This window comes from Bolinopsis microptera, chromosome 3 (assembly GCF_026151205.1).
Source record: "Bolinopsis microptera isolate Bmic1 chromosome 3, MBARI_Bmic_1.0, whole genome shotgun sequence".
NCBI lineage: Eukaryota > Metazoa > Ctenophora > Tentaculata > Lobata > Bolinopsidae > Bolinopsis > Bolinopsis microptera.
The window spans coordinates 10,718,569-10,745,295 of record NC_087074.1 but is presented as its reverse complement, the minus strand read 5'-3'; the positions used below and the strand labels follow the sequence as shown (position 1 = coordinate 10,745,295).

Sequence of the window (26,727 nt, the reverse complement as noted above, 5' to 3'; positions counted from 1 at the left end):
CTAAAGAGAGTTGTTCATTGGGAAATTTTTAAATTATATTCAAATAATCGCAGAAAGTGAGGTGATTTTCTTTAGTGTAATTACTAATTCTACGCAGTGACAACGACACACCTGCCTACCAGTCTCTGTTATTTGCTACACTAGGATGTCAAACACTAAAGGGACGAGTGGGTAGACACAGGACTAATTTGTATGATATTATTGTGAAAAAGGACCTATTTAAGAGACAAATTTATTTGAAAAATGAAGATGATTTTACCAACTTAGTGAACTTAGCAAGAGATAGAGTAGGATGGAGGAGTTTATTTACTTTGAGACATATTGAACGAATGAGTCTTCGTAAGCGTAAATAGGCCAGCACTTTGCTGAGCCTCTTTAGGTGCTCTTTTGTTTATAAATGTTATTATATATATAATTACTAATTAACAACAATTGTGATTTATATCACAGTTTAAACATCATACAATCAACAACAACAATGATATAATATTTTTTAAAATGTTTTTGATGTGGTGTATCATGTTATGTTAACGATAACAATAATTTGTTTTCTATTTCAAACGCGTTACATTGATTGATTAATACAACAGTGTAGACTATAATTATGATATATAATTGTGATACAAATTTGTATTATAATCGTGTATTTGACCAGTACAAAGTAACTTTATAGAGATATTACGTTTTACAGAATGCAGCTATTTCGTTTTCCTCTGAATTTCAGGAATCAACTAATCAACTAATCGACTAATCAACTAATCAACTAATCAACTAATCGACTAATCAACTAATCAACTAATCAACTAATCAAGCTGAAATTAGTTTATTCAGCGAACAATTTGACAGCCGACTCCGATCCTATCTATTAATTTCGCCAACGCTTGGATGCCATTCGCATATCAACGGAAACTAAATCGTAACAATCTAAAAACAGTTTACAATAAAATCGAATTTAAAAATTAGTGTATAGTAGAAGTTTAGATTAAATTTACATTGAACTTGATTAAACATAGACAAAGGACATTCGCCAACAAAATCTTCTGAAAAGGTCAACACTCATAACAAAATAAACGTTTTAGTTAACAATACAAAACCATTTAAAACGTGCCATTTAAGGAAGATTAATTCTGACGTTTATTCGCTTCACGACAATCTGTAAGAAACTAAAAATATGATGAACCAATCCCGGTGTTTCAAGATAATTAGGGAAATAATTTCTCGTGACTAGATATACTCAGTGAATATAAATATGTTGTCTTAGATTAAGGCGACAGTCTCATGCCACCTAAAAATATATTCCAAGAAAGGCGGGGTGGATTCAATTCCTGGACAACTTAATTCAGTTAAAACTTAACAGTTACCCACATATTAATTATCATGTTTGGCTGACAGGAATCCCAATTCCCAATCCTCTGACACTTTTATTTTAGACATTAAGTTATTTGTTCCACATCAATACAGAATTTAATTGATCGAACGTCCCGGGTTCACCTCAATTTCCAGTCCATTATTAACTTGTCCATTCTCACTAGTGCTCACATAATCATCAGGACTGAGTAACTCATCATCGTCTACTTCCTGCTGGTCTTCTTGAAGAAGTTCGGGGTCCATGTGGTCCGGCTCACCCTGCAGTCGTGCTAACCAACCGTCCCATCTGAACACGTTAATTATGTGTTAATTAGGTATTAATTAAATATGTGGATAATGAGATGGACCCTTGAAATACACCCAAGAGATATCGGCAGTTTTTGATTTTGAGATTTTAAATGGGAGTGCTTAAAAAACAAAATCAGAGAAATGAAACTGATGACACTGCACGCAACCGTGGGAGAATAATATGAGCTTACAGAGTGAGTACAAGAGCAACTGCCTCCAATACGACGAGAATGGTAAACGCAAATCCCGGGAACCACTTCCTGGTATACAAATAAACTTGATATAATCCTACTGATGATATCAGAGTGGCCAGGGACTCGAAACAGTTCAGCAACATAAACAACTGAAATGAGAATTTGATAAAATATGTTCTGTTGAGGAAAAATATGAGATTTTGAATCTCTCCCACGTACCTCCGAATTAGTTATTAGTTACCAATTAGTCAGCTAATCATATTCCTAATTACCGTAAAACTAACACATTCTTTCTCGTATATAAAAGACTACAAAACATGGCACTCTGACAAGTTTTACAAGTTTAATTGACAAGTTTTACAAACCTGACCATACTGGGTCGGTTTCACAACTTTAGATAGTCGAGATCTGTACAAAGCCAGCGCTACGCCACTGCCCCCTTTCAACAGGTTCGCTGGAGATACAATGATCTGTCGTGATATGTCATAATTAATCAATTAATATATTAATCTATAGATAACTAATTTCTATTATTTATACCACACTTCGTTAATAAAAACATACTAAAAAACGATATATCCGAGCTATTCAATGCTTGACCTATCATGGAAAAAAAGAATTATGCACCTTATTATAAATTCAATTTTAACTACTCACTATATTTATTATATAATATGTATATGTATTATATATTATCAATTAATATAGCTGCTGCTACCTACCAAGTTATATAAACCCATTTTAAAAAGATGTCTCCAAACAAGATATGATTCCGTTAAAAATGGTTTTTTACCGGACAAAATTTAAATTTTAACTTGACTCAGCGCTTAGAATTAAGACTAACTCAGTTATCAACAATATCAGCATCGATAAAATTATCTTTAGTCGTGAATTCTGGCGGGGAGGTGAGGCATATTTTTTACTCGTGACAGCAATTAACCAATCAGCTTCCACTATTGACCAATAAAACCGGGCAGAATCACTCTCACGTGTAAAACAAATATGCCTCACTTCCTCACCAGAATCCGCATCCATAGATACGAAAACTATACTTAAGTCGAAGATAATATAATTATAGATTAAAAGAGAAGAGCACAGTACCCACCAACAGTCATGAGGGTAAAGCTCCTAGCAATCGTGACCACTCCAAAACCCAAACAACACATTCCACAGGAGATAGAGGCGATCAGGGTCTCAGGTATTCTTGCCATCTTCATGAAGGGAACTAGTATCACCATCAGGAAGTTAGCTATACTTGATACTGAAAATAAGAAATGAATAGACTTTCAGATCCTGAGGGCGATATCACGAGATTTAATTTGTTGAAACTTGAATAAATTGTGATATGGTTGAAGATGATAACTTTCTTTGAACAACAGATTTTATTTTAGATATTTTTTGTAATTCCGCCGAGGACTCCACAGAATACTTATAGTTTTGGAAGGTGATCCAATTAAAACTTGTTTCATACTCACTGGAGGAGATGAGACCAATTTTGTCGGCAGGCCAGTTGAATGGAGGCAACAACAAGTAGTTAACAAAGAATCCTGCATAAGAGAGGAATGCGGTAAAGTGGAGCAAATATGCAGCTGAGAGAATGTAAATTCTGGCACGATATCTGGATGGTCCTGTATAAACGTCTACCATCTGTGAAAACGCCTGTAAAAGTAACGGTCAGATGAAGGAGATGGAGATACGGGGCTGATGATTACGATATCCTCATTTTAACATTTTATTATTATTATTAATTATGATTTAACAGGATTGTGCACACAATACATTAATGCGGTAATCCTTATCAAATTCATTAAACGTAGTGAGTGTTCATTCTAAGATGGTATTCAATACACATTTATTCCTCCCTAGTCTCCCAATCAACATCCTTTCAGATTCAGTACCTAATGATTTATTCGAGACCTCCCTAGTCTCCCAATCAACATCCTTTCAGATTCACTACCTAATGATTTATTCAAGACCTCCCTAGTCTCCCAATCAACATCCTTTCAGATTCACTACCTAATGATTTATTCGAGACCTCCCTAGTCTCCCAATCAACATCCTTTCGGATTCACTACCTAATGATTTATTCGAGACCTCCCTAATCTCCCAATCAACATCCTTTCAGATTCACTACCTAATGATTTATTCGAGACCTCCCTAGTCTCCCAATCAACATCCTTTCAGATTCACTACCTAATGATTTATTCGAGACCTCCCTAGTCTCCCAATCAACATCCTTTCAGATTCAGTACCTAATGATTTATTCGAGACCTCTGTAGTCTGTAGTCTCCCAATTAACATCCTTTCAGATTCACCACCTAATGATTTCGATCCTCCAGTATTAGTATAATGATCATCCCCTTCAAGTAAATTTTTTGTTTAAAATGGTCCTTAAATGCTTAATGAATGAAGCTGCCACCATGCGTCGAATAATTTAATCGATCCATCTCAAAATTGATAGAAGATCAACTTGTTCCAAAGGATTTGTGGCCAGAAGAAGGCCGGTAATACTTATGTTCGGAACATTAGTTCATAGCATAAGTGTATCCGATATGGTTTACAGATCCAGTCTTAATTTAAAACTTTTAATCATAAAAAATCATCGCTATTTAAACGAATTCGTAGCGCTTATAGAACTACTATAACGGTGCAGACTACAGAAGCATGCAATACACTAATACAGTAAGGTGATCCAATAAGAAGGCGCTTCACCCCTTGCAAAGGCTTATAAAGTGGAGTTGTTACAGAGGTGTTCCCTCTTTCTGTCGAGGTGGTACAGGTATCCGTAGAGCAGTATGTTGGAACCTCCTTTCCGTACTTGGATGAAATCGATAGTATGAGAAGACGGGGAACAGTAAAAAGTAACTCTGTTTATAACTAATTAGCTGATGGATTCATTAACTAATTAACCAATTTAAGCTGAAACCCGAAACGTAAACACTTGGTTCAAATCAATCAATACTTGATTCGCAGCATAAGATGGCGTTCGAATGATCATCTCGAATAGCGCGACAATCTTAAAAAACACGAGCCTGTAAATATGTACACGTGGGGTGAGTCTGTGAATGTCATTTCATTCGCAAGACGATATTAAATTGCTAAATGCTAAGAGAAAAGTTGGCATTAACTTACTTCCTTGAAACTGACGGATTCGGATTTCGGCTCTTGGTTTCTTTGCTCGTTGAGGATCTCTGATGACAAAAAGCACGTAGAAACCCAGGCACAACTGCGAATATAATCGAATTATTGAAAAAGTTTAATCTGAATATTTGTTAAAATGGGCTTATAATCTACGAGGCCCTCCTTGCTCGCCAACTTTTGAATTATAAATATAATGTACAATATTAGACTGCAGATAACCGGATTGTTCAATGATGAAACTGAATTAATTGAAAATGTATCCAATTATGACTTATGAGTGCAGAAGTTCGACAGAACTTTTGTACGTGTCCAAGAACTGTCTGTGTAGTGCGCGGAATTAATCCTCAGGGTGCGTTGAACCTAAGCACGTGTCGAACAGTATGTATACCCTCCACACTCCTAAAGTCCTAATTAGAGTTTAACACTATCGTTGTGCGGTTTATTATGTTCAGTGAAATAAATACAACTCCCTGGGATTATTAAAACTGTGCATGTGCAGAGATCATTTATTGAGCGGGACGGATAAAAATGCCGCCCCTTTCTTTCTATCCCGTCCCTTGCAGTATTCCGTAATTTTTCAAAAAGGAGCAAAGTTATTAGCAGTTAGTACCTTACCACCAAACATGTAAATGAATAAACTCGTTATGCTTCATATCTCGGACATATGAGAAGCTAGAACTCTCATTTTTCAGGGGGGGGGGGGGGGGGGGGGGGGGGGGGAGGTCAAGAGTATTTTTGAGAAATTTTTAATCTGAGAATTTTACCATTTTTACCGGGAATACTCAAAAATGTTTCAAAAATTATTTTTGAATCTGAGAAATTCAGGATGGTTTCTTATTAAGTTATAAAAGTACATTATCAACCTACAATCTATAATTTACCTAGACTGAACACCGTGTCGTGAGGGATGTAAAACTAAAACCATCCTTTCCATGTGACAGTCTTTAAGCTTTTCGTTCGATAACTCCAACAGCCCAACAACTAATAACTATTTTTTTCATGTACACTGTACAGTAAAACCCCCTATGCCGGGCTTGTCGGATGAAACGAAAAATAAATGATACAGAAAGAACTAAAGAACTTGGTATAAGAAAGATGACGCTAATCCCCAGTATCTGTCAAGCGTCGAGCGTATTGGCTATGCCCCGCTTACTAGTTTAGCTCTTTCTAGTCCCCTGCTACACGGCATGTAAACAGGGATTAGCTAGTTAGAGGCGGTCCGTGTAGGCCTTACACTGTGCTTTCAGCAATACTCATTAGTTTAGTGGCAGTGCACGTGTATTGTGGTTACAGTGTCGTATTGGGGGGGGGGGGGGGGGGGAGGGGAAGGGGGGTTCACATTATAGAGATAAACACGGTATAATAGAGGTTTACTGCACTCTTAAATCTAAATTACTATTAACTACTAAAACAGTAAAAGGGCATATATAATTAATCGGCGCTATCTTGGTCCAGCTTTGTAGGTTTATAACCTACCAGGACGCGCGCCGAGTTGGACTCGTCGACGGTCCTGTCGAAACAAATATTTTACGAGTATCACCCGTTAAGGTCCAGCTTTACGGTAAATCTCGATGATGTCTTAAACGAATTATTTTTGCTCTAAAATAGTTCCAAAAACACTCATAGAAATTATAGTCCAAAGTGTCTAGAGATTATCCTTGTCAAAAACATCGTTGAAACTTTAATTTTAAATGAGTCATGAGTGAAAAATGTCAAATGATCTGATCTGTTTAACACACCCTGTATGTAAATTGTAAATGTTAGACTAAATTTAACACCAGAAAATTTTCAGGCCAATCTTTTGGCAGTAAGTTAACTTTTTCATCTGTTCGTTCAACACTCAGGGGACTTCTGAGGAGCGGAGTTGTCATTTACTAATAACTGTTTTGAGTTCTGTGCGGACGAGAAGAAGATCTAGACTAACGGTGTAGCACCATCTGGGTACTGAGGTTACTGTCCGGTGTCCGCTTCAATATATATATTTACGTGAGCAACTACGTTGTTATGCGAAGAGAGTCGTTTGTTACTTAGTAAACTATGATATTGAATTACAAATTTGACCATCGAATGAGGTATCTTACCAGAAGTAAAATTCTTATTCTCCATTGAGGTAGCCCATTGTTTAAACTTCAAACATTCAATGAGCCGCGTTCAAAGCAGTCTATAAAGCTTAAAGCTACCATCATTTGATATTTTTATCTATTCACATCGTTCAAGCTGAGAATGAAGCTACAACTTTCTCAACTCCTGTTCCTGGGTCTCCTGGCCGCACAAGCTCTCTCTGTCCACTACCAGCTGGATGTCGTTACTGGATCTCGGAAGTACGACGGCACTGACGGTAGCTTTGTAGCGAAGGTAAAAGGAACCAATGGCGAGGTAGTGTTTGGTGTACTAGACGACCCATCGAAGAATGATTTCCAGTTGGGAGCAACTGACAACTTTGCAGCCGATTCAGACATTGACATCGGTAAAGTGAAGTGCGTGGAAATCGAAGCTAAATCAGATGACGCGTGGATGGTGGACTACATAACCAGTGATAACAGTGACTGCTGGCTCGGAGAAGACATACGTGTACAACACTGACGGGAGCTATCTGCCCTCAGATACAAGTGAAGGAATGGATAAGATGAGCTTTTGCAAGCAGGGGGATGCAACCTACGTTCTTGCGATCACGACTAAAAATGAGAATCACGCCGGCACGGACAACATCCACGCTAGACTGACAATTAGCAGCACTAAAAGCAGGAAGGGGAACACCACCACAGGGATCCTGGACAATAAAGGTAAAGACGACTTTATTGCCGGAGCAACAGACACCTTCATCCTGCCCAACCTAAAGAACATTGGAAAAGCTGGCTGTATCTTCATCACTGCTGCTCAAGATGATGCTTGGCTGTTTGACGAGATTAAAGTTACACGAGGTAAATCTTCCCGGACTTTCAAGAACAAGGAGAGCACGTGGCTGTCATCAGACTTACGAGAGGGGAAGGACGAACTTGAGATTTGTTATTAAGTGTTTAAGTAATGAACAGTGGACTAGTAGTATGCATTTAAGCATTTGGTTAATTCCATGTTAGCTTTAATTGAGTTTAGAATACATTTTCAAAAATTTTACCATGAATTTCAAAATCATGCAACTTCGCAGTTTGAATTGTCATCGAATTGATGAAATCTTTTAATGCAGCACCATATCTCAGATATGCACATATAAAAACATAGAAATAAATCAGCAATGCGCGCTAGGACAGTAACCCTTATAACAAAAAGAATGTGTGAAAAAGTGGAAAGTCTAGATTTTAAAGAATCAATAAATCTAACACTCAGCTCCGTTTTCTTTCACTTTCGGTGAATCTACAATATGATCCACCATAAAGTTCTATTCTTGAACTTCTCTCCGCTCACACACGGACTACTACAAAATGTTACATTTGAGCTCAACTTGGCGCCCTTCTTCCATCCCATACAAAGATGGCGACCATTATTTCTGAATTCGTTATAATCGTTAATTTTTCATGATATGCTAAATGTTTATCTCTGTCACCTACACTGTTTTATGGGTAATCTGGGAAGTGCTCAATAGTCTTCATCAGCTGCGGTCGGCGTCAGAAGTTTTAACGGGTGATACTCGTAAAATACTTGTTCCATATATTACCGTCGACGAGTCCAACTCGGCGCTCGTCCTGGTAGGTTATAAACATACAACAGAAGTTCTACAAATCATGTGGCCCATGATCGATTTGATATATTTAAGGGTCTCACGTGAATTTGAAGGGATTAAGTGAGGTGGCAACGTTCGATATTTCGTCTTGGTAAGAACTGTAAATATTTGCAAATTTCCAGTTCGGCTTATAATTGTCAGACAACGGATGATAATTAATCACTCTACACTCGACTGTCACGTGACAAAAACGCCGTGATTTCATTGGTTAACCTGATAACGCGCCGCAGATCTCTATAAACACAAATTATTCATCGCGCGTGCAGTAAACTCAAATTAAGTCCTAATTTGTTACCGAAATTCAGAAGGACTTTCGTCAAAACTGTACCATAATATGGATTGGTCGAAAATAGAGTCTTTTAGTGGATAACTTAGAATATATTTTCGATTTTCTCAAGATCTGACTGATAGATTTTCTTTAAAAACTTTTTAGATGGTTACATGGCTATATGACGAATAATGTGTACGAGTTTGGGAGAATTTCTATGTGCCAAACTTGAGATAGGGTAAAGCACATAATTTTGTCATTTTTTGGCAATTTTCCGACTGCCTGATATAAACCATGGGTTTTAACCTCGTCTGAAATTCCGATTTAGATGAAACCTCCACCATGTTATAGTAGACAGTCTAGGCAAGTTCTAACACAAAAATGATCGAAATTGCTGGTGTTGAAGATGTTCAAAAAAATTATTTTGAAAAAATGACAAAATTAGGTGACTTTACTTAATTTTGTCACCCCGAACCTAATTTTGTCACTTAAGATTGTGCAAAAATTAACCGTTTCTCGGTATTTTAGACTACCTGGATGCATCATTCGAGCGCTTTTTTACCAACATTGACCTCAAAAATCCCAAAGATATGATGTTTTCATAGTTTTGTAGCTTGATGAAAAGATGACACTTTTTGGGTATCTAATCTTGGAAAATAGCCCCCAAATGCCCCTGAAACCACTGGCATCTTGAAAACTTTCTATGAAGCATGAATCAATATTGGTTACTGATTCACGAAACTATATTTACCAATAGCTCTTTAAAACCCAGAATTACAGTATATTTCTCGGCGAAAATATGCTATTATTATAAGTGTTTAAATGCTATTATAAGTGCCTTATACATATCCTATGGGCAAAAAAACTTCAGAATAGTTGTATAAGGCCATTTTCAACACAATCTGTGATTTACAAGAAATTTGAGAAAGGTCGATTTTTTTGACAAAATTAGGTACTTTTGGCAAAATCGAACCTAATTTTGTCACCCTCTGTTACTTGAACAATAATTGCGCTAGAGACTTGAAAATTTGTACGTATACTTCTGCTGTAGAAGATATTTGAAATATGCAATGGCATGAAGCTAGCTCAATTACTTTTGAAATAGCAATAAATCAAAATTTTGAAAATTCCTTAAGAAAACTTTAAGGATCTTATTTATTTTTCGGGTTAACAGTTTCGCCTTCATTTTTGACACAGATGCAAAAGAGCTAGAAACTTAAACTTTGTAGGAGCAGTTTCAGCAAAGTCTAAGCTTTCTTTTTATACACAAACCTTTTCTTTCAAGCTGAAATTCCGAGCCGAGGCAGTTTTTCAGAGCAAAATGACAAAATTAGGTACCCTGACAAAATTACGTGCCTTACCCTATGACTTCAAACACAAGAAAATATCTCCAAATTGGCGGTTTTGGCGGAACACAGGAATATATTTCAAGATCTGACTGATACATTTTCTTAAAACTTTCCATATAATTACATGGCTATATGACGGATAATGTGTACGAGTTTGGGAGAATTTCTATGTGCCAAACTTGAGATATGACTTTAAACACAAGAAAGTATCTCCAAATTGGCGGTTTCTAACGGAACACAGGCATATATTTCAAGATCTAACTGATACATTTTCTTTAAACTTTCCAGATAGTTACATGGCTAACATGGATAATCCGTGCGAGTTCGGGCGAATTTCTATGTGCCAAACTTGATATATGACTTCAAACACGACAAAACTGTACCATAATATGGATTGGTCGAAAATCGAGTGTTTTAGTGATTAACTTAGAATATATTTTCAATTTTCTCAAGATCTGACCAATAGATTTTCTTTAAACTTTTTAGATGGTTACATGGCTATATGACGGATAATGTGTACGAGTTTGGAAGAAATTCTATGTGCCAAACTTGAGATATGACTTCAAACACAAGAAAATATCTCCAAATTGGCGGTTTCGGCGGAACACAGGAATATATTTCAAGATCTGACTGATACATTTTCTTTAAACTTTCCAGATAGTTACATGGCTATAAGACGGATAATGTGTACGAGTTTGGGCGAATTTCTATGTGCTAAACTTGAGATATGACTTCAAACACAAGAAAATATCTCCAAATTTGCGGTTTCGGCGGAACACAGGAATATATCAAGTTTGGCACATAGAAATTCTCCCAAACTCGTACAAATTATCCGTCATATAGCCATGTAATTATCTGGACAGTTTTAAGAAAATCTATCAGTCAGATCTTGAAATATATTCCTGTGTAATTCCGCCGAAACCGCCAATTTGGAGATATTTTCTTGTGTTTGAAGTCATATCTCAAGTTTGGCACATAGAATTTCTCCCAAACTCGTACACATTATCCGTCATATAGTGATGTAACCATCTAAAAAGTTTAAAGAAAATCTATCGGTCAGATCTTGAGAAAATTGAAAATATATTCTAAGTTATTCACTAAAACACTCGATTTTCGACCAATCCATATTATGGTACAGTTTTGTCGTGTTTGAAGTCATATATCAAGTTTGGCACATAGAAATTCGCCCAAACTCGCATGGATTATCCGTCTTATAGCCATGTAACTATCTGGAAAGTTTAAAGAAAATCTATTAGTCAGATCTTGAGAAAATTGAAAATATATAATATTATATTCTAAGTTATTCACTAAAACACTCGATTTTCGACCAATCCATATTATGGTACAGTTTTGTCGTGTTTGAAGTCATATATCAAGTTTGGCACAGAGAAATTCGCCTAAACTTGCACGGATTATCCGTCTTATAGCCATGGAACTATCTGGAAAGTTTAAAGAAAATCGATCAATTAGATCTCGAAATATATGCCTGTGTTCCGTTAGAAACCACCAATTTGGAGATATTTTCTTGTGTTTGAAGTCATATCTCAAGTTTGGCACATAGAAATTCTCCCAGACTCGTACACATTATCCGTCATATAGCCATGTAACTATCTGGAAAGTTTAAAGAAAATCTATTGGTCAGATCTTGAGAAAATCGAAAATATATTCTAAGTTATTCACTAAAACACTCGATTTTCGACCAATCCATATTATGGTACAGTTTTGTCGTGTTTGAAGTCATATATCAAGTTTGGCACAGAGAAATTCGCCTAAACTTGCACGGATTATCCGTCTTATAGCCATGTAACTATCTGGAAAGTTTAAAGAAAATCGATCAGTCAGATCTTGAAATACCTTACAAGACATTTTTATAACGTACGAAATGCGACGGTTTTCCCGAAATTTCGCCATATTTTCGGACCGCCAAAATTTCGGTCGTCGTAATAGAATCCGTCGCATTATTTTTAGCTTATTCCAATAATTGTGGCTTCATCGATTCATTTTGTTCTTGAAAAGTTAGTGATATGATGGTGGGACAAATAAACACAATATTCCATGATGAATTTAATGTCAAGTTATACGTTTTAAATTTACAATAAATTACATTTATGTGCTAACATAAACGTCTTATAGACTAAGTCAAGATAAACAATTTAATACCAAACTCAATAAGTGAAACTGAAAGATTCGAGCCGGACCCCTTAGAGGAAGATGAAGAAATCGATTTATAAGTTTCATTTTGTTTCAACATGATTTTACCGATTTTTAGAAAATTTTGAATTTCCTTTGTGTCAGAAAACAAAATGATGAAAAATACCCTTATTTTCTGTGACGTCCGATATGTGACGGTTTTTGTTCAATTTCGCCATATTTTCGGACCGCCAAAATTTCGGTCGTCGCAAATTGGTCCGCCACAAAAATGTCTTGTAAGGTATATTCCTGTGTCCCGCCGAAACCGCCAATTTGGAGATATTTTCTTGTGTTTGAAGTCATATCTCAAGTTTGGCACATAGAATTTCTCCCAAACTCGTACACATTATCCACCATATAACCATGTAACTGTTCAAAAAGTTTAAAGAAAATCTATTGGTCAGATCTTGAGAAAATCGAAAATATATTCTAAGTTTTTCACTAAAACACTCGATTTTCGACCAATCCATATTATGGTACAGTTTTGTCGTGTTTGAAGTCATATATCTAGTTTGGCACATAGAAATTCGCCCAAACTTGCACGATTATATATATTATTCGTCTTATAGCTCTGGAAATATCTGGAAAGTTTTAAAAAATTCTATCAGTTAGATCTCGAGATAATCGACTTTCGTCAAATATTGTACCATGGTACAGTTTGGTACGGAAAGTCCAACTCCCGAAATTTGGCAACTATCAACATCATGGCACAATTAAGTCGCATGCTCAGTAAATTGCTAATCAAATGTACTGCACTTATACAGTCTACAGTGTATGAATTCATGAACGAATTTATTAAGGCAGATTGGTATAACAACTATCGTAAATGCTATTTTGTATTAACAGCGGAAAGTGTTCTTAAGGGAGTCATGCCGGGAGTTATAAAACACGTCATTAAAAACACTTTCCAACTACAAAACTTAACCACAAAACCAGCTTTGAGCACTATTTCTAGGTTCTGAAACGACTAAATGATGCGAATTATAAATCCTCAGAGCTGATCCCACTCTACATTAAAAACACTTTCCAACTACAAAACTTAACCACAAATCCGACTCTGAGCATGACGTGTCATTCTTTTTGTTTTAAATTTTTAATCTTAATTTTAATTTTCAGTACGTTTTACCTAACAATATCATTTTTTAGCTAGCAGAATGGTTTTCAGAGGGCATTAATGAAATGTACTATGTATGAGCTGGTCCCAAGTCCAGACGCCATTTTATTCTATTATGTAATTTTCAATAACCCTGTCTAGTCATTGACTACTGATTATACATGGAAACATATGTGGTCATAAGCTATCTATATTATACATTGCACATCATGTATGAATTGTAATTAAAGCAAGTTGTGATTACATTACATTAGCTGATATTGGTCATCTTTCTTAGCTCTTATGAGTGGGTCGATCATATAGTTTGATAGTTTTTGTTATTAGTTCAAACAAATCTATTACCTTTATTGAGCTATGTAAGTTATTGTAACGTCCTGTCTACGACAAAGGCGTGTTGCCGAAACGTCGACAGCTAATATGTTTTGAAACACAGAGTGGAGGATCCAACTTAGTCACCAACTATTAAAGTTTAAACTATAAATAAATTAGCTGATAATAGGAATTTTTCGTAAATATAGAGTGGATGTTACCATGGAAACATGATCATTTTACCATGGAAACATGTAGTCATTAGCCATCTATATTATACAACATAGATTGTAATTAAAGCAAGTCATTGAATGTTTTATCTGGCAACAGTTATAGTGTGCACTGTGTAGGAATGTGCATTTTTTGTACTTATTTACGGTGAATCTTAACGTGGGCTAATTTTATTTGGTGATTTCAATTATTCCATAGCCAAACTGTTGTCTATGAAAACCTTCCCCATGGGGAAGGTTTTCATAGTCAACTAAAACAAATAGTAATTAAATTAAATTAGCTGATAGTAGAAACTTTTTGTTAATAAAGAGTGAACAGTGACCACATATAAAATTTGAGAGAGAATTGAGAGAGAAATTCGTTCAGCGGACACATACATTATACTGTCCAGAGATATTATGGGAGGTTCAAGCTTATTAAAAGATTCTTTGAACTTTTGAAAAGTAGCAAAATTTGAGATAAATTGATAACCTAGGACCGGGAGTTGGTTTACACATTGTATAAGTAATACGACATGTTTTATTTAGCAGAATTATACAATATGCATATGTAATCGTCTTTAATTGGGGATGATGGGGCGAAGACGTGATTTATATATATGATAAAGTGCCAGGTGGTGACAATAATTGAGGGCGTGTGGATGAAGAATCAGTCTTGATGCAGCTAGGAGGGTGAAGGAGGTAAAAATATGTACAGTACAATATCATAGAAACTAAGAACGAAAATCCTCTTACATCAGTAAAAACCGATATGCTTGCCTTCAATTAAAAACCTTGCTTTAAAAATGATATTATTATTCAAGTTAAAAGCCTTCGAAGTTTTGTAATAATCTATCGCATGATATTGTATATCTGACATCAATCAAATTGCAACTCTTAAGTTAACTTGTTGTTTAATTATATTATTGAATCACAGCTGAACACATGTATAAGTACGCGTACCTAATATTCGGCGGTTATTGATCAACTTTTCCCATATTTTACATAATGCTGCTGAACCTGATAATTAAAATATTCGCTGTAAATATCTATAATATAATATTCACACTATAAGATTCTAGAAGGCAAAGTTCAAATGAACCAAACATCATATTAATATATTGACCAACAAATATATGGATTCCTACAGAATATTTCGAATTACAGTCGGAACTGCAGACGTACTGTATTATGTTAGTTTACTAAATTAACTGGTCGAAACACTTCTATAGAAATAAAATCAAGTTATACAATAAATTTATACTCTATAAACTACACAATATAATTATATTATAAATATAACAATAATGTCAGTTTCGGCTGCTCACTGCTCAGGTCACAATCCGATAACCTATCATTTTTGCAGCCTAGATTTAGGAATTATGATGTCAGAAATTAAGGATTCAAATAAGAAGCTTAGTGATTCTAAAGTGAGCAGCATTTTAGACCGTAAACGTTTACAATAGCTGGTTCAGCCGGCTTAAGGAACAACAATAGATGCTCTTCGTATATAAAAGAAACACCATTAAAACGAATGTAAAATTTGCAACTCTAGGATCACACAATTAGCGCAAACGTGGATACTGGATATAATAAGTTCGTAATGTTATAACATATAACATCTGATTGATCATTGACTAATGGACACGATATCAAAAATATGTTTAAATAGGACTCAAACCATCAGGCTTAACCTAAACTAGTTTAATGATACTTAGTTTTGCTTTATATTAAAATCTCAGCACATGTAATTTTGTAATGATCTTTCTAATTTCTAATTCTAATTTCTAATTCTAATTTCTAATTCTAATTTCTAATTCTAATTTCTAATTCTAATTTCTAATTCTAATTTCTAATTCTAATTCTAATTCTAATTCTATAAGGTATAACACAAGTGGCACTGATGCAGATGAATCATGGATAATTATTGACTGTTGACGAAAACTCGAAGTTTGAAATCCAAAGTATAAAGCTGCATGTAGTAGAAACGTAATTGGGAAATCAGGATTAAATATGATCACACGTAACGCGCGGATATAACATGTGCTTTATCCAATGCGAAACTAAAAGAGATGAAAATAAAAAATCGACTGTAGAGTGATTTAGCGCGACCGTCAGACAACGGTACCTTTAACCTTAGGAGAAATATATATACATGGTGTGAGAACCGAGGTGGCCAGTGATGGAGGTGTGAATTGTGGGAGCATAAGCACAAAGTGGAAAGATAAAATTGATGTAAGCAGTGAATGATGTAAGGGACGAAAATATAGAGTGTCACCCAAAAAGGTACGTAAACGTATGGCCAGACCAGAAATAAATCAGCAATGCGCGCTAAAAACGCGTGCGTGCTAAGTAAGCCCTGTTGCTTGGTTTGAACATTAAAAAGATAACAATACTTCGCGTGTTCCGTAACAAATGTCGCGTGTAAAATGAAACTCGGGACTGCAAAGTTTAGCGTCCTTGATTGTTCACAAGTGACCAGATGTTCGGTGCTATGATAAATCAAAATGTTTTAAATGTTTAAGAGGTTAGTCGAGTAAACATGATAGAGCTAGTTTATGAATTACCCTAACACCAGTAGGCAGTAAGATTATACACTCTCCACCATGTTCCCTATCAAATTACTCAATCACCTGATCCAATTTCTAAGTAATTTCCTAGCTCCTTCTCGATTTAAAAGTTGACGAACAGGGGGAACTAATTGGAATTATCAAAAACCACGTACCAATTTTAACGACTTGTCTGACGTCTTTACATCAATAATTTATGAAAACCAAATATCTAAGCCTCTACATCAATTATACATAATAATTACTTACTTACTTTAGGTTACTTTAGGATACTTTAGGTTACTTTAGGTTACTTTAGGTTACTTTAGGTAGGTTCGGCAGGGATCTAAAATAAAAGAGGAAATAATGAATAAAGCTCACGTTAACAGAAACGCAAAGTAGTGGTGTGCTGTACCAGGTAGCATGGGACATCAACAGACCGCTTACAAACGTACCTACAATAAGAGGTTATCTTTCAATACTTATTACTGATAAAGTACAGCTTTATTATATATAATAACATGGCATGTATGGTGTTTCATTGGTAACTTCCACTCATATCAGATTGAGATAAAGTAATTTACTGTCATAAAGCAACTATTCCTCACAGTTAACAATGCCGCATTAATTTTTAAAGTGCATTCTCACAATCAGTATGAGATTGACCTTGTACTATAGGTATCTAACAAATTTAATCTCTCAATGTACATGCCCTTTACATAACGTAGTATCTCCGATGTTTTTAATTGACCTACTTAGTACTTATAAATAGTTTGCTAGATATGACATGTCCTTACATTCCCGATATAAGGAACTAACGTCTTATCAAGGCAATGAGTTTAGTGGCTCAACTCACCAAACATGGCCCCAAGTTGCAACATGCCATCTGCTATTGCAATCCGAGATGTCCTGCTGTTCTTATCCGCAATATCCGAGATGTACGCCATTGCTGTCCTGAAAATAGAAAACATGAGAATGGTGTGAGAGGTGACATTGCTGTCCTGAAAATAGAAATCATGAGAATGGTGTGAGAGGTAACATTGCTGTCCTGAAAATAGAAAACATGAGAATGGTGTGAGAGGTAACATTGCTGTCCTGAAAATATAAATCATGAGAATGCTGTGAGAGGTAACATTGCTGACCTGAAAATATTAATCATGAGAATGGTGTGAGAGGTAACATTGCTGTCCTGAAAATAGAAATCATGAGAATGGTGTGAGAGGTAATATTTCTGTCCTGAAAATAGAAATCGTGAGAATGGTGTGAGAGATAACATTGCTGTCCTGAAAATAGAAATCATGAAAATGGTGTGAGAGGTAACATTGCTGTCCTGAAAATAGAAATCATGAGAATGGTGTGAGAGGTAACATTGCTGTCCTGAAAATAGAAATCATGAGAATGGTGTGAGAGGTAACATTGCTGTCCTGAAAATAGAAATCATGAGAATGGTGTGAGAGGTAACATTGCTACATCCTGAAAATAGAAATCATGAGAATGGTGTGAGAGGTAACATTGCTGTCCTGAAAATAGAAATCATGAGAATGGTCTGAGAGGTAACATTGCTGTCCTGAAAATAGAAATCATGAAAATGGTGTGAGAGGTAACATTGCTGTCCTGAAAATAGAAATCATGAGAATGGTGTGAGTGGTAACATTGCTGTCCTGAAAATAGAAATCATGAGAATGGTGTGAGAGGTAACATTGCTGTCCTGAAAATAGAAATCATGAGAATGGTGTGAGAGGTAATATTTCTGTCCTGAAAATAGAAAACATGAGAATGGTGTGAGAGGTAACATTGCTGTCCTGAAAATAGAAATCATGAGAATGGTGTGAGAGGTAACATTGCTGTCCTGAAAATATAAATCATGAGAATGGTGTGAGAGGTAACATTGCTGTCCTGAAAATAGAAATCATGAGAATGGTGTGAGAGGTAATATTTCTGTCCTGAAAATAGAAAACATGAGAATGGTGTGAGAGGTAACATTGCTGTCCTGAAAATAGAAATCATGAGAATGGTGTGAGAGGTAACATTGCTGTCCTGAAAATAGAAATCATGAGAATGGTGTGAGAGGTAACATTGCTGTCCTGAAAATAGAAATCATGAGAATGGTGTGAGTGGTAACATTGCTGTCCTGAAAATAGAAATCATGAGAATGGTGTGAGAGGTAACATTGCTGTCCTGAAAATAGAAATCATGAGAATGGTGTGAGAGGTAATATTTCTGTCCTGAAAATAGAAAACATGAGAATGGTGTGAGAGGTAACATTGCTGTCCTGAAAATAGAAATCATGAGAATGGTGTGAGAGGTAACATTGCTGTCCTGAAAATATAAATCATGAGAATGGTGTGAGAGGTAATATTTCTGTCCTGAAAATAGAAATCGTGAGAATGGTGTGAGAGATAACATTGCTGTCCTGAAAATAGAAATCATGAGAATGGTGTGAGAGGTAACATTGCTGTCCTGAAAATATAAATCATGAGAATGGTGTGAGAGGTAACATTGCTGTCCTGAAAATAGAAATCATGAGAATGGTGTGAGAGGTAACATTGCTGTCCTGAAAATAGAAATCATGAGAATGGTGTGAGAGGTAACATTGCTACATCCTAAAAATAGAAATCATGAGAATGGTGTGAGAGGTAACATTGCTGTCCTGAAAATAGAAATCATGAGAATGGTGTGAGAGCTAACATTGCTGTCCTGAAAATAGAAATCATGAGAATGGTCTGAGAGGTAACATTGCTGTCCTGAAAATAGAAATCATGAGAATGGTGTGAGAGGTAACATTGCTGTCCTGAAAATAGAAATCATGAGAATGGTGTGAGAGGTAACATTGCTGTCCTGAAAATAGAAATCATGAGAATGGTGTGAGAGGTAACATTGCTGTCCTGAAAATAGAAATCATGAGAATGGTGTGAGAGATAATATTTCTATCCTGAAAATAGAAATCATGAGAATGGTGTGAGAGGTAACTTTTACTCTTTTATATCATGAGGTAACCAAGGTAACCAGGGTAACCAAGGTAACCACTAATCCTTAGTGACCGTGTAACTAAGAAGGTGAAAAAATTATGGTGGATTTTGACATTTTTGGAATAGTTGTGATAAAGTTACTATCTGCCAAAACTGGTTTTTCACTATCTTTAATGTCCAATGAACGATTCTCAAATCTAAGCAGTATAAGTGAGCGTCAAGCATGCCTGCTCTGTAACACTGATATAAAGGATCTTGATAAAGTGACATCAGACTATAATGAATTATTGGACAGTTAAACTTTTTGCAGTATCAAGTATTGTGAATTTAAAACTTGATTACTGTACGCTTGAATTCTCATTACAGATTGTAATATCTTAATATGCTTGCAAGATGCGACATATTTAAATTCATCAACTACGGATAAATAAGTGAGTTATACTTGAGTTGCTTCATAAGAATGAACTATAACTTCATAAGAATGAACTTTATAAGAATGAACTATATAAAACAAGAATTTCGCCGCGGTTACACCACGCACGATTAATTTTCCCTGCTTAAACCGTTAACATTTGCAACTAAACGAAAAGATAATTTTATCGATTAATAAAAATTAGATATTGGATTATTTTGTTGTTAAAAAGTTGCAATATTTTCATCGTAATTTGTCATTGCGCGCGTGCAGGATAATCGAATATTTAGTACGCCGCGCACAAACTTTGGGCTAATTTAATTTGAACGGCATCGTTTGACAATTGAAATTCGCGTTGGATACTGCAATTAACTAACACATGCCGAGCGTTGCGCGCAGCATAACAGACGCTTCCTATACTCATAATTATAGGGGAGTGGTCTATATTGCGAAGGAGCAGACTTTTGTCGTCAACGTAGGACCGTCGGGCCACCTCATATATCCAAACCCGATTACTTATTCCCTACGATCTTTTTGCCTTCGGCAAGAGCAGGGAAAAAAATTCCCACCGAACTGTATCTACAGATGCTGTGGTGATGGCCAAATTATCACTAGAAAATCTCCACAGTCTTTTTAACCCTAACTTGGAACAAATTTTATGATTATTATCTTCTCAAATTGCAACCGTTTCTTTGTGACCGTGTGATGTGAAGCCTTGCAAACAGGATTATATTATTACTATTTCTACAGATATCAGGAACTGTAAGATAAAACTGATATCATGTTCAAGGTAAGGAATTTGAATTATTGTAAGAGAAAACTAACACGTACACACACACACACACACACGCTTTGTGGTAACTAAAAGACGCGTACTGTACCATTACAGTGGTGTTATGTACAGTGCTGTGTGTGTGTAATTAAGTACCTTTTGTAACTTGTCATGAGGTTGCAGATGGACACTACTAAGAGTTGTCATTGATCAAACTAATTTGTTTAAATTACAGAACTGAATTTAAAAGTTAGTCTAATTAAATATGATTATAAACATTTATCTAAACATTAATAAGAAGATTACTCTCGTCTCTTACCCCATAAAAGCCCCAAATCCTCCACCAAAGTAAGCTATGAAGACTGCTATGTAGTAAATATATTTCGGCATCTGCATTACCAAGGAGTTCACCAGCAGAACTGTAATGAAACTGTAGTCAATATTGTGTAATCCTATTAGTACAATATATTAAACGTATTATAAGTACATACTTTTTGTACTTGTACTTGTTTACACATAAAACTAGTAATTATTTAATTTAAGGGACATCAGGTCCGGAAATACACTGTCGCCAATATATTTGGTCACAACTAAATAGCCATTATATATTATTATCAACTCTATGTCATTATTGTCGTCCCTAACTTTTTAAATACCACTCGGTTTTCAGTTAGATCAAACATATAATGACTACGACTAATTTACTTCCTCAAATGTACACAAAAACACTCTTCCGGTGTACTTTAAACAACACAGACCCACCCGTGTTTAGTACAATTACTATTGGTGTACAGTGTGACTTAAAGGATGTACAATGTATTATTATTACATCTACAATATCACACCAAATCAAGGAGGGTTTAAAGAGTGCACCAGGCATCTGCATTCCATAAACTAGATAAACTAGATACCATTCTATAAACAAGATACCATTCCATAAACTAGATAAACTAGATACCATTCTATAAACAAGATACCATTCCATAAACTAGATAAACTAGATACCATTCTATAAACAAGATACCATTCCATAAACTAGATAAACTAGATACCATTCTATAAACAAGATACCATTCCATAAACTAGATACCATTCTATAAACTAGATACCATTCTATAAACTAGATACCATTCTATAAACTAGATACCATTCTATAAACTAGATACCATTCTATAAACTAGATACCATTCTATAAACAAGATACCATTCTATAAACTAGATACCATTCTATAAACAAGATACCATTCTATAAACTAGATACCATTCTATAAACAAGATACCATTCTATAAACTAGATACCATTCTATAAACTAGATACCATTCTATAAACTAGATACCATTCTATAAACTAGATACCATTCTATAAACTAGATACCATTCTATAAACTAGATACCATTCCATAAACAAGATACCATTCTATAAACTAGATACCATTCCATAAACAAGATACCATTCTATAAACTAGATACCATTCCATAAACAAGATACCATTCTATAAACTAGATACCATTCTATAAACTAATTACCATTCTATAAACTAATTACCATTCTATAAACAAGATACCATTCTATAAACTAGATACCATTCTATAAACAAGATACCATTCTATAAACTAGATACCATTCTATAAACAAGATACCATTCTATAAACTAGATACCATTCTATAAACAAGATACCATTCTATAAACAAGATACCATTCTATAAACTAGATACCATTCTATAAACTAGATACCATTCTATAAACTAGATACCATTCTATAAACTAGATACCATTCCATAAACAAGATACCATTCTATAATTTAGATATCATTCTATAAACTAATTACCATTCTATAATCTAGATACCATTTCATAAACTAGATACCATTCTATAAACTAGATACCATTCTATAAACTAGATACCATTCTATAAACTAGATACCATTCTATAATCTAGATACCATTCTATAAACTAATTACCATTCTATAATCTAGATACCATTCTATAACCTAGATACCATTCTATAAACTAGATAAACTAGATACCATTCTATAAACAAGATACCATTCTATAAACTAGATACCATTCTATAAACAAGATACCATTCTATAAACTAGATACCATTCTATAAACTAGATACCATTCTATAAACTAGATACCATTCTATAAACTAGATACCATTCTATAAACTAGATACCATTCCATAAACAAGATACCATTCTATAATTTAGATACCATTCTATAAACTAATTACCATTCTATAATCTAGATACCATTTCATAAACTAGATACCATTCTATAAACTAGATACCATTCTATAAACTAGATACCATTCTATAAACAAGATACCATTCTATAATCTAGATACCATTCTATAAACTAATTACCATTCTATAATCTAGATACCATTCTATAATCTAGATACCATTCCATAAACTAGATACCATTCCATAAACTAGATACCATTCTATAAACTAGATACCGTTCTATAAACTAGATACCATTCCATAAACTAGATACCATTCTATAAACTAAATACCGTTCCATAAACTAGATAACTGTCAGTAGTCTCCACGGCCCCTGAATATTAAGCTGAATACAGATGCAGAGGTAAACATTGTTGCATTATTAGAGTATAAGTACACACTAAATACACACTTATTTAAAACATATCCCCTTACCCGCAGAGCTGAATATTAAGGTTAATATTGTGTTACATTATCAGAGTAAATAAATAATAGTACACAATACATAATTGTATAACTACTAAAAACATAATATCCCCTTACCTGCAGAGCTGAATATAGAGGTGAAGACGGTGACTCTGAGGATAGTAGTCCTGGCAACCCTGTCTGCAATGTACCCCACTAGTAGGTTCACTACTATCCCCACCAGGCTGGACTCTATGCTAATGTACATGTTGAAGGTACTGAACTCTTGCGTGCCATTCTCTGATAGGTTCTGACAGATATCTTCTGATTTGTGGTAAAGACAGTGTCTGAATGGGCAGTGGTAATTAGCAGTGGTAATTAGCAGCACAATACATACAATATACACAATATACAGAACGAAAATAAAAGTAAAGTAAAGTAAAGAATATTAGCGATGAAAAGTGAAAACTTTACAATGCAAAAAACAGTGTTAAACCTGACAAGGGACTGGTTTTTGGTTTGTTCATACCAAACGTCAGCTTGGAAGATACCGGAATAGAATATGAGCTGCATGATGTAAGTGTACATGAAGAATAGCATCACTGGTTCAACCAGGTAGCGAGGAGAGTAAATCATGATAGCCCTAAGGGAGAATTGTGTCTTGTTTAAGTAGTTGTAGAATATTGTCATGGAAAATTATTGAGAGATAATAATATAAACTAATACAATTATTTATAGATGCGGATTCTCGTGGGGAGATGAGGCACATTTGTTTACTTTTAAGGGTAAGTTCTGTTCTGCACAAGACAGAGGTGATGCACATTTTGTATTTTCGAACACTTGTAACGCTTGTAACTCCTGCTACCCAGTACCCTGGCCCTCCTTGTAACACTTGTAACTCCTGCTACCCAGTACCCTGGCCCTCCTTGTACCCCTTTGGAAGTTTAGATTTATTTTCTGAACAAAGCTTGAAAATAACCGAGAAGTCAACCTTGTTATTAAGGTAAGGGGTCAACAAATTCGACAAAAATATTATTCACTAAATGGATTGATTTGTTGATGACTACAACATTGCTGCCATTCACATATTTGTAGCTGCTTAACTTTTTTTTATAAATGAGGTTAACTGGTTTTCAGAAAAATAACTATATAACATTGAGGTTAATAACATTGAGGTTAATATTTTATTAAACTGCAAGATTTTTTGTTATTTCGGTCAGCAAATGTAAACTCTAAATTCTAAGTCCATAATTTTCATAAAAAGTGATATCGCGATATCTCAGGAACGCAAGGTCAGATTTTGATCCGGTTTTTTCCTTCTTGTTTGTCTCCAGCAGCTATTATCAAATATTTGAACCTATAAAAGTGCCATTTCTTGCCTTAACTAATTTTGATGTCTGTTCCTAACCTAAAATGTCACGAGAAATCGATATAACTAAGAAGAACCTACAAACACTTCCCTATTCCTCAAAATTGATGTTTTACAGTTAATACAAGCAACCAGCAACATTATATATATTTTAACCCTTCGGTTCTACTCATGACCTAGATCGAGTCAATCGTCACCTTAACTGATCAAACCTGGATACTAACACAATTTTCAGCGAGAAATGTTTGTTGCAATATGTTAATTTGCAACTTTAAATGAAATAAACACAAAGTAGGTAACCAACAACACTAAACAATCATAATAAAACTGAATTAAATTTATTCTGAATGATGGGCAGCCATGTGCTCCGTGATCCTGAGCGACCAATAGTTATAAAGGCATAGTTGGTTCGTTAAAGTGCGTTATGGTTTGTTACTGCGTTAAGACTTAATATGTCATGTAATACTATTACTTTATAACATATTTTATAGTAATGTATCTTGGGCAAAATTTGTATTGATCAGGGAAGGAATTATTCAACGTTACGTTTAAATGTAACTACATCGCCGGAGGAGCGTGCAGTACATAAACAGCTGGTTCTAGATTTGAAGAAGAAGGTCAAGGAAAATCCTAATAAACGTTATTTTATCAGGACTGGTAAAATTTGTGAGATAGATGAGTGAGATATAATAGTTTATTTCTTATTCAATAATATAGATATTACATATTTCTTTGGCCATTTTACACTTTACATTTAATGGGAATATACATGCATTCTGGAGTTTAAATTATCACTTTGTCACCACGCCAGCCGCTTTGAAGTCGACAATTTTTATTTTAATAATATTGGTTGTTGATATAAGCGGGATATAAATGCTTTATTTCATTTCATTTCATTTCATTTCATTTCATTTCATTTCATTTCATGATCTCAAATTTTTAGTGTTAAAAGTATTTAATACTATAATAATAGCTTTTAAATTTTTTCAGGTTGAATTATCCAACAGCGTAGTGTACAACGCGACGTTGTCTTACAATTAGGTAACAAGGTGTCTTAAACTGAGTTTCATGACAATTCAAAATGTATAAATCTATAGAATTATCCTCATAGATGGTTTTACAATTGGATGGGCAGGATGACTGGGGCTAGTTGAGCTGGTGTTGAGCTTACATTTAAATAAGATTGCAACAGGCTAGGTTGTGTGTATAAACGACTAACATGACTAGAATAAAGTGACTCAATTTCAATCTGTTGAGCGAAGGATTGGAACCGAGGCATCATACATTCATATCAAACTTCTTCAATATTAGCTGTTCACATTTTGCACCAATGAACAATTTTACGTTCTATGTTTTAGCCACTCGTAATTTTCATCGACTTGTCAAAGAACAGTTATAAGAGAGCACAATTTTTAAATCGATATCTCAAATAAAAACTATATGGTATGATACATTGCACTTGATTCTTCTGGTCCACTTCTCCACAAAAAAGGATATTAAATACGACCCCTTAAATTATAGACCAGTTTCATTAACTTGTATTTTGTGCAAAGTGTATGAAACGTTGGTGGAGGGCGTCCAGGCGTCCATGGACACCCTAAAATTATTTATTATATTATATCTGGTGACTGGTGCTTGAAAATAGAAATAGTTATTAGTAATAGTATTCGGAAATATCTAACTGCAATATAAAGCTCTTTATTCACTCAAACGTTTGAACGTAAGCACACGCATGATCATTGTGAAATTTTGTGTTGTAGGATGTCCAATCCTCGTTTGGACAACTAAGCTGCATAGTTTTAACACATAATTAATTGTAAATGGTACAAAGCACATCAAGCGCATCCCACTACAGGTTATCCATATGATTTG

The 26,727-nt window shown here is 34.9% G+C and overlaps 1 protein-coding gene across 1 annotated transcript; it reads right to left on the bottom strand.

The window, feature by feature from the left end:
- Positions 1–8: 8 nt before the first annotated feature.
- LOC134812136 (proton-coupled folate transporter-like) lies at positions 9–24,125 on the bottom strand. Its single transcript, XM_063819353.1, has 12 exons — positions 23,983–24,125; positions 23,625–23,833; positions 21,170–21,269; positions 17,554–17,651; positions 17,079–17,152; positions 4,983–5,076; positions 3,326–3,509; positions 2,956–3,111; positions 2,216–2,304; positions 1,848–1,999; positions 420–1,654; positions 9–83 (listed from the first exon to the last, which is right to left on the bottom strand). Exons 1-7 carry the CDS (start codon positions 24,120–24,122, stop codon positions 3,385–3,387), a joined length of 840 nt encoding a protein of 279 aa, XP_063675423.1. The 5' UTR covers positions 24,123–24,125; the 3' UTR covers positions 9–83; positions 420–1,654; positions 1,848–1,999; positions 2,216–2,304; positions 2,956–3,111; positions 3,326–3,384.
- Positions 24,126–26,727: the final 2,602 nt, after the last annotated feature.